The sequence below is a fragment of the Vipera ursinii genome, assembly GCF_947247035.1.
Source record: "Vipera ursinii genome assembly, chromosome: 7".
In the NCBI taxonomy this organism is placed as follows: Eukaryota; Metazoa; Chordata; class Lepidosauria; order Squamata; family Viperidae; genus Vipera; species Vipera ursinii.
Genome location: NC_139521.1, coordinates 10501861 through 10518235, shown reverse-complemented (window position 1 = coordinate 10518235; position 16375 = coordinate 10501861). Strand labels below are relative to the sequence as shown.

Here is a 16375-nt window from a genome sequence, read left to right as displayed (position 1 = left end):
AAGAGTGAGGGGTGACATGATAGCAGTGTTCCAATATCTCAGGGGCTACCACAAAGAAGAGGGAGTCAAGCTATTCTCCAAAGCACCTGAAAGCAGGACAAGAAGCAACGGATGGAAACTAGTCAAGGAGAGAAGCAACCTAGAACTAAGGAGAAACTTCCTGACAGAACAATTAACCAGTGGAAGAACCTGCCTCCAGAGGTGGTGAATGCTCCAACACTGGAGGTTTTTAAGAAGAGACTGGACAGCCATTTGCCTGAAATGGTATAGGGTTTCCTGCCTGAGCAGGGGGTTGGACTAAATGACCTCCAAGGTCCCTTCCAACTTTTATTATTATTATTATTATTATTATTATTATTATTATTATTATTATTATTATTATTATTATTAATTATTATTATTATTATTAATTATTATTATTATTATCATTTACTTAACAACTGTAGCAAGAGAACTGGTAAAATGAGGCAAAACTCATTTAACTCTCTCACTTAAGCAACAGAAATTTGGACTTCAGTTGTGGTCATAAATCTGCAATATTGAGATGGTCCCCTTCATGGATTACTGCCTTGTCCTGGCGAAGGGGCTTGCATAATTCAATGAAGCTATGAGCTATGCCGTGCAGGGCCACCCAAGGCTGACAGGTCGTAGCAGAGAGTTCTGACAAAACGTGATCCACTGGAGAAGGAAATGGCAACCCACTCCAGTATCTTTGCCGTGAAAACCCCATGGACAGTACCAAAAGGACAAAGAGATGACGCTGGAAGATGAGCTCAAATGATACAGACTTTAGGTGACGTACAAGTAAAAAAAAACCTATTAAAGCTAATCTAAAAAAAAGCCAAAAGCCAAATAGCTATTCAAAACCTTCAAGATTTTGTTGCTAAAAAAGTGTGGGCTCCAGTGATTTCCTATTGTCAGAAGGGGCTCCCCTAAAGAAATGCAAAATATTTCAAATTCAAAACAATAGTGTTCCAACGCTTCCCCTCAAGTCAGAATGGCGCTGGGCCACTTCTGATAAAATTAAACAACCTAGTTTAAACCGGACGTTTTCACAACTGAAATGTTTCACATATCCCTATTCTCTCCCACATACATTACTCATACCAATGTTTTCAGACCAGGAAATAGAAGACAAAGCACTAACCAGATAGACACGTCATCAGCCCTAAGGCCAGCATTGCACCAGCCAACACTGTTAAGCGATTGTAACGCATTGCCATAATAGCAATGAAGAAAGTTTTATCGCCCAGTTCTGAAACGATGATGACAGAAATTGCAGCCACAAATGCATGGATAAATCCTAGGTTAGTTTTATCTGAAGAATCTTCGCTAACAGAATGGACGGGAACAATAAGGGTAGGTCCTTTCTGAAAAGAAAAATAACATGTTCTTCATTCAAAGTTTCAGTTCTAAGGAAATCAGTTCCTTATCACGCCAACACATAAGAAAAATGCAATCCATTGGATAGCGTCTAAAAGGGCCCTACAAATTCTTTACTTACCAGGTTTAAGCCAAGAGGTTTAAGTGCCCAAATATAAAACTGGTTCCCCCAGTTCAGCTTATATGGGGATGGACTCATCTGAGAATATATACAATACTTCCTTAAAGCAACCGTATTTTCTGTATACTCATTTATAAGTACATCCGTACTTAGCCCTATTTTAGCAAATGATAGCTGCAATAGTTGTGAAACATTTTGCTGAAGGTTTAACCTTCCTTCCTTCCAGGAGAGGGGCACAGATAATGAAATACGAGTTGTGCATATGCATTGCACACAGTGTTGTGACATAAACCGTAGAACTGGCATACCTGTGTGTCATATGAAAGATCAGGATTTGTGTCATGACATCATAATGGGGATCTTGGAAATAATCAGACCATCCCAATCAAACACCTCTCCAACCTTGGCTTGAAAACCCCCAGGAACGGAGCACATGTGATTGTTCCACTGCTTCGTGGCTCCCGTGGTCATAAAGTTATGCATTTTCAGTTTTGCTCTCTCTCTGTAAGCTTCCACCCATTGGTTCTTGACCCACCCACAGGCACTACAGAGAATACATCTGCAAAATTTCCATCTCCAGGTAATTTAGGCACCTGGTTCCCATTGTAGCTATGAAAGAGAGATTATATTGATAATTTCCCCCAAATCTCCCCTCCAGATGTGTTGGTTGATGCTTCCAGTATTCCCAGCTAGCTTCAAGCCAACACATTTGGTGGTCCTTTGTTGGAGGAAGCCTGGCATTTCTATAGCAAAAATATTGCAGATTATAACATTGCGTCATCTGCCCCAGGACCTACACTCCTGGACCTATTATTGCATTTCCTTCTTCTAAATGGTTAGCCTGGCTTTTCTAGAATCCTGGAATTATCTGGTGCTTTTCTATGCAAATACTAGACAAGTTCAGCCTTGAGGTTTTTTTTTGAGATCATCCAAGCTTTGCATATTTCCGATCGCACAGGGATAAGCCAGTCAAGTTTGAACGTTTCATTTCATCATTCATGCAGACCTTGTGTGAATCCGACAAAAGTTATAGAGCTTCTTTTGTTCTGTTCTATACTATATTATAAAAATGTTATAAAATATTATATTATATATTATATATTATTATACTATATTATAAAAATGTTCTATACTATATTATAAAAATGCAAGTAGAAAAATAGGGACCACTGCAGTGGGAAGCTAACAGCGTTCCGTGCGCCTTTGGTCATGCCAGCCACATGACCATGGAGACGTCCTCGGACAAGTGCTGGCTCTTCGGCTTTGAAGCGGAGATGAGCACCGGCCCCTAGAGTTAGAAACGACTAGCATGCATGTGTGAGGGAAGCTTTACTTTTAAGTGGACGCGGTGGCTCAGTGGGTTAGGACGCTGAGCTTGTCAATCAGAAGGTCGGCAGTTTGGCGGGTCGAATCCCGAGTGCCGCGTAACAGAGTGAGTGCCTGTTACGCGTCCCAGGTTCTGCCAACCTAGCAGTTCGAAAGCACGTAAAAATGCAAGTAGGAAAATAGGGACCACTATGGTGGGAAGGTAACAGCGTTCCGTGCACCTTTGGCGTCTAGTCATGCCGGCCACATGACCACGGAGATGTCCTCGGACAAGCGCTGGCTCTATGGCTTTGAAACGGAGATGAGCACCGGCCCCTAGAGTCGGAAATGACTAGCACGCATGTGCGGGGGAACCTTTACGTTTATACTGATCCAAAGCGAGAAAATTGTGCAAAGGAAAAAAACCAACAACCCCTCTTTCATCAGTATTTGGTAATTAAAAGTGCATTCCTTTGCTGTTTCCTCAGGAGCAAGTCCCACGATTAGTGAGGCCTTTTGCCAAACAAGCATATATAGTGTAATTGCCTATGGCTATGATATTATTTTAGGGAGCATTCTTTTTGGGATAAGGCATATTAAACTCAACTGAACTTTCTTCTAAGTATATTACATAAAATTGCTCTGGTTATCTCGATAGAACAGGGGCACGTTTTCATACAGCTGAGTCTAGAAAATGACCTACAGAACGATAAGCAGCATTCAATTTCAATAAAATTTATTTGATTATAATAAATCAATTCATCCCAGAAGATCTCAAGATCTTTTAATTGCTTCAAATGTAGAATCATACTCCGTTTAATATAAATAAGTTTAAAAAATAAAGGGTATGTATGCTTTCCGATATTTTGGATAGTGCTTAAATTTGTTTAAGTAATATTCGTGGCACAAAACGGCACTTAGTGCCTGATTAAAAAAGACATATGTCACCACTAGCCACCAAGTTAAATTATAAAATCCAAAAGTGACAGCCTTTGATGTATATATGAGAAATTCTGCAAAATAATGAGGACAGGATACCATTTCAAACCAGTCACCAAAAGGAATGCTATGATCCAAACTGAAGACCTTTCCTAAAATAAAATAAAAAATAGCTGAATTTAGAAAGGTAAGCAGAACTAGTAGTGTAATTAGATAGTGACGTGGGCGGCGGGGAAAGAAAGCCGTCAGGCTACAACTTTAATAAATCCATTGCCTCTATTTGGCCCTTTTCTCAACCACACCTTTTTTCCATTTAGTGACTGTAATCTGGTCCAGCGACTTTGTCGTTCAGCAAAATAGTTGCTAAGTGAATATGTGTCTGAGAGAGCAAGGGAGGGATGCTGTGAAGATCCTCAATTGTTGCTCCATCATTCAGATAAAGTTCTCTGTACAGTGTCATGTGCCTGACCTGATTTTTCCCCCTTTTTTTAGTTGCTGCCTGAACCTGACCAGACCTTAATCAGTTTCACATCGAAGGCTTTTGTTGTTGTTAGTGGGAAATTCGGTCATAAATGCACATACCGAAATGACAATATTTTGTTTTATTCTGACTTTATTCCTGTTCATAAATTGTTTATAAATACCGCCGTATTTGGGAATTGTTACTAACCATGGTGGTTGCTAATCAACAAGTGAATGTATTTGCTTTCCAAGACAAAACTACGTGCTTATTTTTGATAGGTTGGAAGGATCACCTTCACTCTGATCAGATCTGTTCATTATTATTATTATTTTTAGCAACAAGTTTTCTCTACTCCATGATTAATGTGAGTGACAGGACATCCAGCTAGGCCAAAGAACCTGTTTTCCTGGATTATACAATTGTGCCTCTGGATACATCCAAAATATGTTCCTGTCTCACATGTTACAGGCTGTGGTTATATAACTACATTTAAAATTTCTTCCCAAGTAGATATTTTAGCTTAATCTTGCCATCATCTGGCTTCAAATTGTGCTCAACATCAATAGTGATCATCCCAGGTAGCATAGCCAATGAATGAAATTTGCTGTAACCCTTTAGCTACGACCCAAACTCCCTAGGCCTTTGTTGCTAATACTGGATCTTATCCAAGTGGCCTTTGACATAGAGCAAAACCAGGATGCTAGTGAAAGGTGTCAAGAAATCCCTCAATTCAAAACACGTGTTTCTACCATTTGCCTCCCAACAACACTCTTCTTTCAGCCTCAGTCTAAGTCTCCACCTTGAGGGAAAATGCTAAGAAGGGCCACAAGGCAGCAGAGTTTGGAGTGATTGGGTTCAACAATCCTCAATCGCACAAAAGTTTGGTTCCTTACAATGAACCCCTGCTCTTTGCATACAAGATCAGAATATTCATGTATTAGGGATGTGCAGCATTTTGGAACCCAAGCCAAGAAAGATGGTTTGGATGGAATAAATAAGCGTACCATACTTGGAGCCTTCTTAGGAGAAGCTGTGTCTTCTGGGCTCATATGGAACCTACTCAGGCACAGGGAGATACTGTTTTGAGTTAAAAGAAATACCAACAGAGTTCAAGAAGGTGCTATGGGTTCATGATTGTTGGCGTGTTATTAACTCAAGCTCAACTTTTCCTGGGATTGTTTGTTACCATACAATCTCAGGATAATAACCAATGTTTTAAGGAGATATCCACTCACTCTGAAGGACCTTTTTGACTTGGCATTTTTTTTAATCCCATTTATATCCCGCCCTTCTCCGAAGACTCATGGCGGCTTACAATTTAAGCACAAACCAATGTGCTTAGCAATAGCCTTCATTCTATGTATATGCCTGCTTATTAGGGCTTTTGCCCGCCCCCCAAGCGGCATTATTACAAAGTCAGCTTATTGCCCCCAACAATCTGGGTCTTCATTTTACCTACCTCGGAAGGATGGAAGGCTGAGTCAACCTTGAGCCTGGTGGGACTCGAACCTGCACTAATTGCAGGCAGCTGGTGTTACTTAAGGAGGCATTAGCCCACTGCTCCACCAAGGCTCTTCATTTGAAGCACTAATATCCCTAATCTGGATTTAAAGACCTAAGTTGTTTGTTCTGAATGCTTTCTACCTAAATATCACCAATGTTCTTTGAACAATAAATAAAGGGTTGCAATAAGAGCAATGCTAATATATTTGACCAGGGGAAAATTGAAAAATGTTGTCTGTAATAGCAATTTTTTTACCTGATTTATCTTTTCGAAGGTTAGCAAGAATAACATGGCATCTGTGTTGATGAACAGAAGCCCAACAGAACATCACAAGTCCTAGAACATGGTACCAGCAGACTATCAGTGAGTGATCTTTGCCTAAATGGAGAGAAACAGAATGTATTTATTCATTTAAAATATTTTGAACATCTGCTTTATTAAATTAGATTTCAATGTGGTCTACAGTAAACTGATATTACTGTTATTTATTCTACATCACCCTGAATTTTAACACATTTGAAGCAAAATATCATCCATGAATTTTTAAAATGCTATTCAGAAACACTATATAACAACAACAAATGTATATAAAGCCGGAAGTCAGAAGACAGCAACAGACAATAAATGCTGAGATTGCAAAGAAACTGAAGAAACAGTGGATCACCTGGTTAACTGCAGCAAGAAGATTGCGCAGATTGACTACCCACAATGGCATGACAAAGTGCAACAATGGTGCACTGGAACATCTGCAAGAAACCATTTGCCTGCAAGCCAGGAACAGGTGGAAAATAGACAAAGGAGAAGAAACGGAAGAAATGCTCTGGGATTTTAGAATTCAAACAGGCATCTGCCACATAACAGGCCAGACTTAACAACTGTCAGTAAGAAAGACAAAATTCAAGTCTGAATAGTGGACTTTGCAGACCATGGAGACATCAGAAGAGAAGAGAAAGAGCTGGTGAAAATGACAACATAAAAAGACGTGCAAATAGAAGTGGAACGACTGTGGAAAAAGAAAGCAAAGATGGTACCAATAATAAGACATGCCGTGGGTGCAATCCCAAAACATGCAAATGGACTGTAATACTTTTCCTGACACAATAATTTTCTGCTTCAACGGAACTTTGATCTGTTTTCTGTGGAAGGGCATGAGACACGTACGCCGTATTTCAAGCTGTGCCTGATTCCACCGAATGATTTGGAAGCGAATGACCATAGTTCTATGGTAGCAAATCTGATCTTGCATTCAGTAGCCCTAGATATGGCTTTGGGCATTTCTGCATCTGGAAAAACTTGCAGAACTAGCCATCAGTGGAACAATTTCAAACAAGAGAAACCAATAGCAGCGTCTGTCAACGCTGCTAACATTGGATGTTTTTGCATTGACAACAGATGGAGATGCAACCATTTTCTTCTTTTGCTTTTAGAGTCAGATGATGCTGGGGGGAGGAATGTGCATGAGAGTTTAGCTAGACATAACAATGCTGAACCTAGGGCTTCTGGTTTGCCAAGTCAGCCGTTATGGACGTCTGGAGGACGGCTCTCATCTTCCACGTCCAGATTCGCATCGCTGGGGGGGGTGTCCTAAAAGGACCAAAGAATCGCCCTGGAGGGGTGACCAGACAGAAGGGGCTTTTGCAGAAACGCGGGGGAGCCGCAACCCCCCCGTTAGTGCCTGCATTCCCTTTGTACCGGCGGATGAAAGACTGGCCATAGGAATATGGCCAGTTACTAGGCTGTAGACAGCCGAAGTCAAACTTACCATCAGGCAACTTTAAAGCAGTGTGGAAGAGACTGGGGTAAGATTCCTCTCTTATACATTAATCTTCTTCTTTTCACCTAATAAGCTAAGTACTTTCCCCCCTGTGGAGAGGGAGGGGGAAATTCAACCCTCCCTTCAAATAAGCGGCGAGCAAGCCCAGGGGTGTTTAAAAAAAAAAAAAAGTTGAAGAAATGGACTAAAAGAAAAGAATTTCCAAAGTACTTGGGGGACACCCAGTGGCTAAACCTGAAATTGCAATCTGACTTTCTCTTTAAAAAAAAACCAAGAAAATATTTAAGAAAAACAAGATAAGAGTAACCTTGAACACCAGATATGAAACTTCACTATGGAAGAGTTTCAAAAACAAATCCATGCTATGTGGGAAATATCTTACCAAACTTATCAGTTCCTTTCTACAGCTGGCGACGAAATAAGAGCTTTTGGAAAAGAATTAGAAAGCATCTCGATGAATCAAACTCAAACTGTGACTGCAACTAGTATTTTATTGGGACAGAACTTAACAGAAGAGATTGAACGGTCAAATACATTGGCAGAAGAATTAAATATTCAACAGGTTTTTGAAGATTGTAAAGGAGAACAGATGGAAAAAGATTTATTTAGACCAGGACAATTATGTCAAGAAGTAAAGATGATGAAAAGATTTGGTGCTGTTGGCAGACTCTTCGGTCCTTCAAGAGTGGAGACTGGAGGGCCACTTCAATATGATATGGCAACACAAGAATGCTTTGATGACCCTGAGGCAAAGAAGCGAAAAATGACATGGCAAAGGAAGAAAGCAAGAATAAGATTAAAGAAATATGAACATTTTTAAGAGGCCTGAAATAGATAATACCAAAATAGACAGGATTGTATTGGGATTATGAGAGATTGTTTTGATAAGTAGACAAAAATACTAACTTAAAAAAATAAAAATAAAATGAAAATAAAATACAGATGTATGAATACTAACATTGAAATATTAAGTTCTTTAAATGATATGGGTTAAGATGTATATATGCTAAAATGATAGAATGTAACTAATATACTTGGATGTAGAGACATGAGAGGATGTATTAAATGTTGAAATGGAAGAAATTTTGGTTAATTTTTAATATATGGAAACTATAAATGAGAAACAAGAATATTATATTGTCCTCCTCTTCTTTCTCCTCCTTGCAATTGGTATTTTAATGACTACTATTGCTGAAAGCCTATGCAGAGCAATTTTCTTAACTCATGATCAGCACCTGGTTATAGTTAAATAAGAGTAATGACAATCATTACCAGTCTCCAATTTATTGTGACCAGTATTTCCTCTCTTTTTTCCTTAAATACATATTATCTCTTATCTAAATTAACATGCTTCTTATTGTTATCCATCAGTTATTTAGTAGTTTTCTTACATTTGTCAATACTTTTGTATACGTTATATTTTAACATTCCATCTTTAAAACATCTAACACCTTATATATTTTTCCAGCTTTAGTTTTGCATTGATATTAAAGTTAAATGTTTGAAGTTTCTCATTTTTATATTTCTGGGTGACCTCCCTTCCCTTTACACAATTCTCTCCAATACCTGGTTTAAATAAGTACACTTCTTATCTACCTGATTTCTATATCAATAAGTTAGTAGTACAATATAATATTCTTATTTTCATTATGATTTCCACATATTGAAAATTAGCCAAAATTTCTTCCACTTTAACATTTAGTGCATCCTTACATCCAAGTATATTAATTAGATTTGTAATAATATGTATTTGTATGAAATGGAACTATTGTAACCCAGACACCACGTTGCTTTTCAAAGATACTATTGTAACATTGAAAAATCATTAAAAAACATTTAAAAAAGAGTAATGAAAATAACAATAGCACTTAGATTTATATACTGCTTCACAGTGCTTTACAGCTCTCGCTAAGCGGCTTACAGAGTCAGCATTGAGGTAGTCCTCAATTTACGACCAGAATGGAGCCCAAAATTTCTGTTGCTAAGTGAGACATTTGCTAAGTTGAATTTTGCCCCAGTTTACGTCTTTCCTTGCCACAGCTTTTAAGTGAGTCCCTCCAATTGTTAAGTTAGTAGCCCGGTTGTGAAGTGAATGCGGCTTCCACACTGACTTTGCTTGTCAGAAGTTTGCAAAAGGGGGATCACATGATCTCAGGATACCTGGAATCGTCATCAGTATGAATCAGTTGCCAAGCATCTGAATTTTGATCACGTGACCATGGGGAGCTGCAATTGTCATAAAAGTGAAAAATGGTCATAAGTCCCTTTTTTCCAATGCCGTTTTAACTTTGAATGGTCATTAAATGAACTGTTGCAAGTCGAGGACCACCTGTATTGCCTCCAACAATCGGGGCCCTCATTTTACCAAACTCGAAAGGATGGAAGGCTGAGTCAACCTTAAGCTGGTAAGGATCAAACTGCTGGCACTCAGCAGAATTAACCTGCAATACTGCATTGTAACCACTGCTCCACCAGGACTCAAAACTTACTCAAAGTAAGTTCAGAAATGAACTTACTTCATTTCTGGCTACCTAACAATTTTAGGCTAACCCCTCTTTTTACTCCTCCCCCTGGCTCTGCCAGTCCTCCTCCTACAGTGTATTGCAAGAGTGCAAAAGAAGATGCTTACCTTTTCTACTCTTTGCTGGCACTTGACACAACACTGTGAACCCCACCAAAACATAGTAAAAAAGGCCAAAGCAGTAGTGTACAAAATGAATGACACCTCCAGAATAGATGCTAATGTGGAGACATTCCTTTAGCCGTCTACAGCTATTTACCCAGACCAAAAAACAGACCAGGAAGGCTGACAGGAATTCGGCACCTAGAAATCCAACAAAGACAGTGTGTATAAACAACCGCTTCCTTGTCGTAGTTGTGTCAAATTCAGCCCAAACGAATCACAAGATAGGCAAGAAATCCTCAGAGATATTACCCATGTTAACATATAGAGTTCTGTTGGTGGGAAAAAAAATATGGGACCAGCCTCTCAGATAAAAGACGTCAAGCTCCAAATGACTTTGGATGTCAAAATGCAGGTAGCCCTCGTCTTACAACTGTTCGTTTAGTGACTGTTCAAACTTACATCACTGAAAAAGTGGCGGATGACCGTTTTTCACACTTAACAACCATTACAGCATCCCCAGGGTCATGCGATCAAAATTCAGATGCAAGGCAACTGGCTCGTATTTGCGACGGTTGCAATGTCCTGGGATCATGTGATCCCCTTTTGCGACCTTCTGACAAGCTAGATCAATAGGGAAGGCATGTTCATTTAACAGCTGCGTTACTACGTTACAAGTACAGTGATATTCACTTAACAACTGTGGCAAGAAAAGTTGCAAACTGGGGCAAAATTCATTTAACAAATGTTTCACTTAGCAACAAAAATTTGGGGCTTGGTTGTACTTATATGACAGACATCGATTAAAAAAAAAAACAAATACCAGACCGGAAGAAGCCACTCACATGTTACGCATTAAAACAGGCTCACATAGCATCTTGGCTATCTGCCTGGAGAAAAAAAACAGGTCCTTGAGGTCTTTCTGAATGCCAGCAGAGTCAGGGCCATCTGAATCCAGAGGAAGGGTGCTGTAGTACAGACATAGTGAAAAGAAGGTCCTGGCTCCTGTCAGTCGACATGGATGAATTGATAGGACCCAGATCATGCCAATCTTGCTGACTCCCTTGGAGAGACAATGGTGATTTGTCCAATTGTGTTAGAGAAGCAGAGCTGGCTTCACACTCTCCAAGCTCTGTGCTCTGAAGGCTTTTATGGGTGATCACCAGCGTCTTGAATTCCACCTGGAGGGCCCACAGGTAAGCAGTGCACCTTATTTCCTAGCCGTGTTAATGGGAGCATATTGACACGGTCCCCTTCACGGATTACTGCCTTGTCGTGGCGAAGGGGCTTGCGTAATTCAACAAAGCCATGAGCTATGCCATGCAGGGCCACCCAAGACGGACAGGTCATAGCAGAGAGTTCTGACAAAACGTGATCCACTGGAGAAGGAAATGGCAACCCACTCGAGTTATCTTTGCCATGAAAACCCTATGGAGAGTACCAAAAGGCAAAACGATATGACGCTGGAAGATGAGCCCCTCAGGTCGGAAGGCGTCCAATACGCTACTGGGGAAGAGCAGAGGGCTAATACTAGTAGCGCCAGAAAGAATGAAGCGACTGGGCCAAAGCCGAAAGGACGCTCAGCTGTGAATGTGTCTGGTGGTGAAAGGAAAGTCCGATGCTGTAAAGATTTATTCTCCGTAGGAACCTGGAATGTAAGATCCATGAATCAAGGAAAGCTGGACGTGGTCAAACAAGAGATGACAAGACTGAATTTTTTGTGAGCTTAAATGGACTCCAGAAGATGGTAGAAGACAGGAAGGCCTGGAGGAATGTTGTCCATGGGATCCCGATGGGTCGGACACCACTTCGCAATTAACAACAATTGAGAAGTTCTGGCATTTGTCAAAACCTTTCCTGGCTTTTTCAAACAGGAGTCAAGAGATTAGGAAGCTTCTCCGTTTTAGATATCTCAATTCTTTTCAGCAGAGCTGTGGGGAAGGCATCTGCTCAATACAGGTAGTCCTCGACTTACGGCCATAACTGAGCCCCCAAATTTCTGTTGCTAAGTGAGTCAGACATTTGTCAAAGAGAGTTTTGCCCCATTTCACGACCTTTCTTGACACAGTCGTTAAGTGAATCACTGCAGTTGTTAAGCTAGTAGCACGATTGTTTTCAGTGAACCTGGCTTCCCCATTATTCTTGCTTGTCATAAATAGGCAACCGTCATAGATATGAATCAGTTGCCGAGTGTCTGAATTGTGATCCTGTGACCATGGGGATGCTGTAACGCAGGGGTCTTCAAACTTGGCAACTATAAGAGTTGTGGACTTCAATTCCCAGAATTCCTCAGCCAGCCCTGGCTGGCTGAGGAATTCTGGGAGTTGAAGTCCACAAGTCTTAAAGTTGCCAAGTTTGAAGACCTCCGCTGTAAGGGTCATAAGTGTGAAAAATGGTCATAAGTCACTGTTTTCATTGCTGTCGTAACTTCAAATGGTCACTAAACGAACTGTTGAGCGCTACCTGTATCCAATATATTAAAATACACTAAAATGTGCCTTTCAACCTCCACTATTATTTCGAGTATAACTATTATTACTATCATACCTCTTTTCTACTCTTTACTTCAGTTTTCTGGATCTCTCCATATCCTGTAGCCCTATTCTTCTTCCCCTGCCCAACCCCAACTGAAGGCGGGGTACATATATTTGAAAAATCTGTAGTGAAAATTATTGTGCTTGTCCACCGATTTTATGCACAGAATAAATAATTTCAGCTTTAGTAGAAAAGCTATTCTGCAAAGTCCACAATATATTGGGGACACCCCCCCCCTCCACCAAATAATAGACATAGATCTAAAAGAATTCATACCATTTTCTAAGTGGTGGACACTCCTGTCTGCCTTTGCCTCATCAAGAATGTCGAGCAAATCCTGAATCCAAAAGGGAAACGGCCGAGAGAAGAGCACACATTGCATAAACAGCAGTAGCAGGAAGCCATTCCAGGTCACGGACACAATATAAAAATGGTAGAACCAACTGTAGAAGGAAACAGGGACAGTTTAGACCAGGGCTTTTCAACCAGTGGTACGGGTACCACCTGTGGTACATGGGCACCTGGCAGGTGGTACGCGACCATCCTAGAAAAGTGGTAGCGGGGGAGGGGAATGAGCTGAACCGGTGGCAGCACCACACAAGCCTGAGCGAGAGACGGCTGGAGCTGCAGGGCTGTCAGGGCTCAGCGGAAGTGCCAGGATCAGTGCCAGGCTCCAGCTGGAGCTCAGCGCTGATCCCGGAACGTCTGCTGAGCCCAGAAGAAGCGCCGATCAGCTGGAATGTTGCAGCATCTCCAGGGTCTTGTGCTTTACATTCAGATGCTTGGCAACTGATTCATATTTATGACGGTCACAGTGTCCCAGGGTTGTGTGAAGTGACCAAAACCTGCTGCAACAACCCAGCAGAGAGAGGGGGAATAAACCCCCGCTGCCAATCCTCAACAAAAATGCTCAAAACAATGAAAATCTTGGACAGGAGGAAGAGCGCTGCCGGGCGGGCAGGCAGGTGTCTTGCTCAGCTGTAGCTTGGGGGCCACTTTTTTCAGTGCCATTGTAACTTCAAACAGTCACTAAGCGAACTGTTGTAAGTTGAGGACTACCTGTACTTCACCACTTTTTTCTTTTTTTGGGGGTCATCAAGTTTTTGACACCTTGCTAGGCGACTGGTGGTACTCGGATGTTGCCATAGCCTAAGTGGTACAATGGGTGAAAAAGTTGAAAAGCCCTAGTTTAGGATTAGTCTGCACACTGCATTGAACTACTGTGTTGTTGGTTTGCTTTTAGAATTAGTAATTAAGCAAATATACCAGTTCCCAACCTAACTCTTGTGTTGGAGGGGCCAACATTTTTTGTTCCAGGAGAGGGAGAACTTAACCCGAACAAGGGTTAGTAAACCCTAGAAAATCAGACGTGAGTGGGTAGACGGGAAAACCATTCTGCTCACGCTTGGATGCATTTCAGAATGCGGATTTATACCAACCCCAGCATGGAACAGGACCTGTAGTGGTGGCCCGGAAGATGGAACAGTTCTGCTTCATCCAGTTTTGGTCACCACATTACAAAAAAGATGTTGAGACTTTGGGGAAAAAAAACGCAGAGAAGAGCAACTAAGATGATTAAAGGGCTACGAGACGAAAACATATGAAGAACGGTTGCAGGAACTGGTATGGCTGGTCCAGAGAAAAGAAGGACCAGGGGGTGACGTGATAGCAGTATTCCAATATGTGCGGGGCTGCCAGAAAGAAGAAAGGATCAACCGATTTTCCAAAGCACCTGAAGGCAAGACAAGAAACAACGGATGGAAACTAATGAAGGAAGAGAAGCAACCTAGGACACGGGGTAGGCAACCTTGGCTCTTTTATGACGCGTGGACTTCAACTCCCAGAATTCCTGAGCCAGCCATGCTAGCTAAGGAATTCTGGGAGTTGAAGTCCATGTGTCATACAAGAGCCAAGGTTGCCTACCCCCGACCTAGGACTGAGAAGAAACTTCCTAACAGTGAGGACAATTAACCAGTGGAACAACCTGCCTTCAGACCTTGCGAATGCTCTCCAACATTGGAATTTCTGAAGAAGAGACTGGACAGCCGCTTGTCTGAAACGGTACAGCAGGGGTCTTCAAACTTGGCCCTTTTATGACTTGTGGACTTCAACTCCCAGAATTTCTCAGCCAGCGTGCCTGGCTGAGGAATTCTGGGAGTTGAAGTCCACAAGTCATAAAAGGGCCAAGTTTGAAGACCCATGCGGTACAGGGTCTCCTGCTTGAGCAGGAGGGGGTTGGACTAGATGACCTCCAAGGTCCCTCCCAGCTCTAGTCCGATTGCACTCCGCTCCTAAGTGACTGCCGACCTGTTTTGGGTTTACCTCTTGGGAACATCCAAGGTCTGCAGAAGGGCAGGGCGCTGCCCACGGGCTGCCTTGGTCTTCCCGTAACGGATCAGGTCTTGAAAGATCCCGACGAGGTTCAGCGAGAGAGCCCCGCGGGAGGCTTTCAGCGGCGGAGCTCGCAGAGCCAGCAGCGCGGCGAAGAAACAAGCGGCCAAGGCCAGCCACACCGCGGCCAGCATGTCCCCCTACTGCGCAGACGCAGAACTCGCCGCTTATTTCCCCCCCCTCCCTTCCCCGCTCAATCACCGTATGCCAGAGCAATCAGGGGAAGCAGTCGTGGGGGGGGCGGGGAGTCCATTCCGCCAGCCAATGGAAGGACAGGGGTGGAGCTGCGGGGGCCCTATCACAGGGGTCTTCAAACTTGGCCCTTTTATGACTGGTGGACTTCAACTCCCAGAATTCCTCAGCCAGCGAAGCTGGCTGAGGAATTCTGGGAGTTGAAGTCCACCAGTCATAAAAGGGCCAAGTTTGAAGACCCCTGCCCTATCAGAACCGGAAGACAAGGACCGTCCTACCCACCTGAGAGTAAGACCGCCTCTAAACTCGACCGCTCTGTGCCGGCCTGAACTCGGTGGTGCGGCTTTTGGAACCAAGTGCCCAATTTGTTTTGCTTGTTGTGCTTTTTCGGGTCGTTTTTGAGCCCTTCCTCCGATGGGTTGCGTCCTTGTGAAGCAAAAAAGCAAGCGGCGTCGGTGGTGCAAGAGCGGGACAGCCCGCGACCTCCTGCCGCACCCGATTTGACGCGTTTTGAAAGGTTTGCTGTTTCAAAAGTGCGCGCCCAGGAGAAAGAAAAGACAAGAATAATCGCAGAGCTTCGCCGACCGTCCGATTTTGATGCAGATTTGTGTGCGCGATGCTGGTTCTGGAATGGCTCCGCTGGCTGGTTTTTTTTTTTTAGTGTTTCGGATGCGTTTATTTTATTTATTTATTTATTTTAATTCCATTTATATCCCGCCCTTCTCCGAAGACTCAGGGCGACTTACAAGCTTAGCAGTAGCCTTCATTCTATGTATAAGCCTTCTATGTATTATTTAAATTTGATCGGCTTCGCGACTCCCGTGGAGTCTGGACGATGGACAAAACTTCAAACCCAATTCCTTCTGCAAGGAGAAGAACGAATAAGACGCCCTTTGGTCAATCCGGTGATAATTTCCAGACCTGCTAATCTGCAAAAAGGGTCGCCACTAAACGTAAAGGTTTGGCGATTCTGGATGCTGAACAGAATTTGCAAATAGACAGTTGTAAATAGGATCAGAGCACAGTAATCTCAGAAAAGCTAAGCAGTCTTGGATATGGTTTATTTGGATGGGAGAAAGCCGACAGGGGTAGGCAACCTTGGCTCTATTATGACTCGCGGGCTTCAAGTCCCAGAATTCCTGAGC

General features: G+C 42.3%; 1 protein-coding gene across 3 annotated transcripts; it reads right to left on the bottom strand.

The window, feature by feature from the left end:
• Positions 1-692: 692 nt before the first annotated feature.
• Positions 693-15205, bottom strand: SRD5A3 (steroid 5 alpha-reductase 3). Of its 3 annotated transcripts, none has more exons than XM_083367936.1 (5): positions 14970-15205; positions 12924-13090; positions 10119-10313; positions 5971-6093; positions 693-1370 (listed from the first exon to the last, which is right to left on the bottom strand). In XM_083367936.1, exons 1-5 carry the CDS (start codon positions 15170-15172, stop codon positions 1333-1335), a joined length of 726 nt encoding a protein of 241 aa, XP_083224062.1. In that variant the 5' UTR covers positions 15173-15205; the 3' UTR covers positions 693-1332. The 3 variants fall into 3 exon arrangements, with proteins under 3 accessions (XP_083224062.1, XP_083224060.1, XP_083224061.1); XM_083367934.1 differs by lacking the exon at positions 693-1370 and adding an exon at positions 3550-3900; XM_083367935.1 differs by lacking the exons at positions 693-1370; positions 10119-10313 and adding an exon at positions 3550-3900.
• Positions 15206-16375: the final 1170 nt, after the last annotated feature.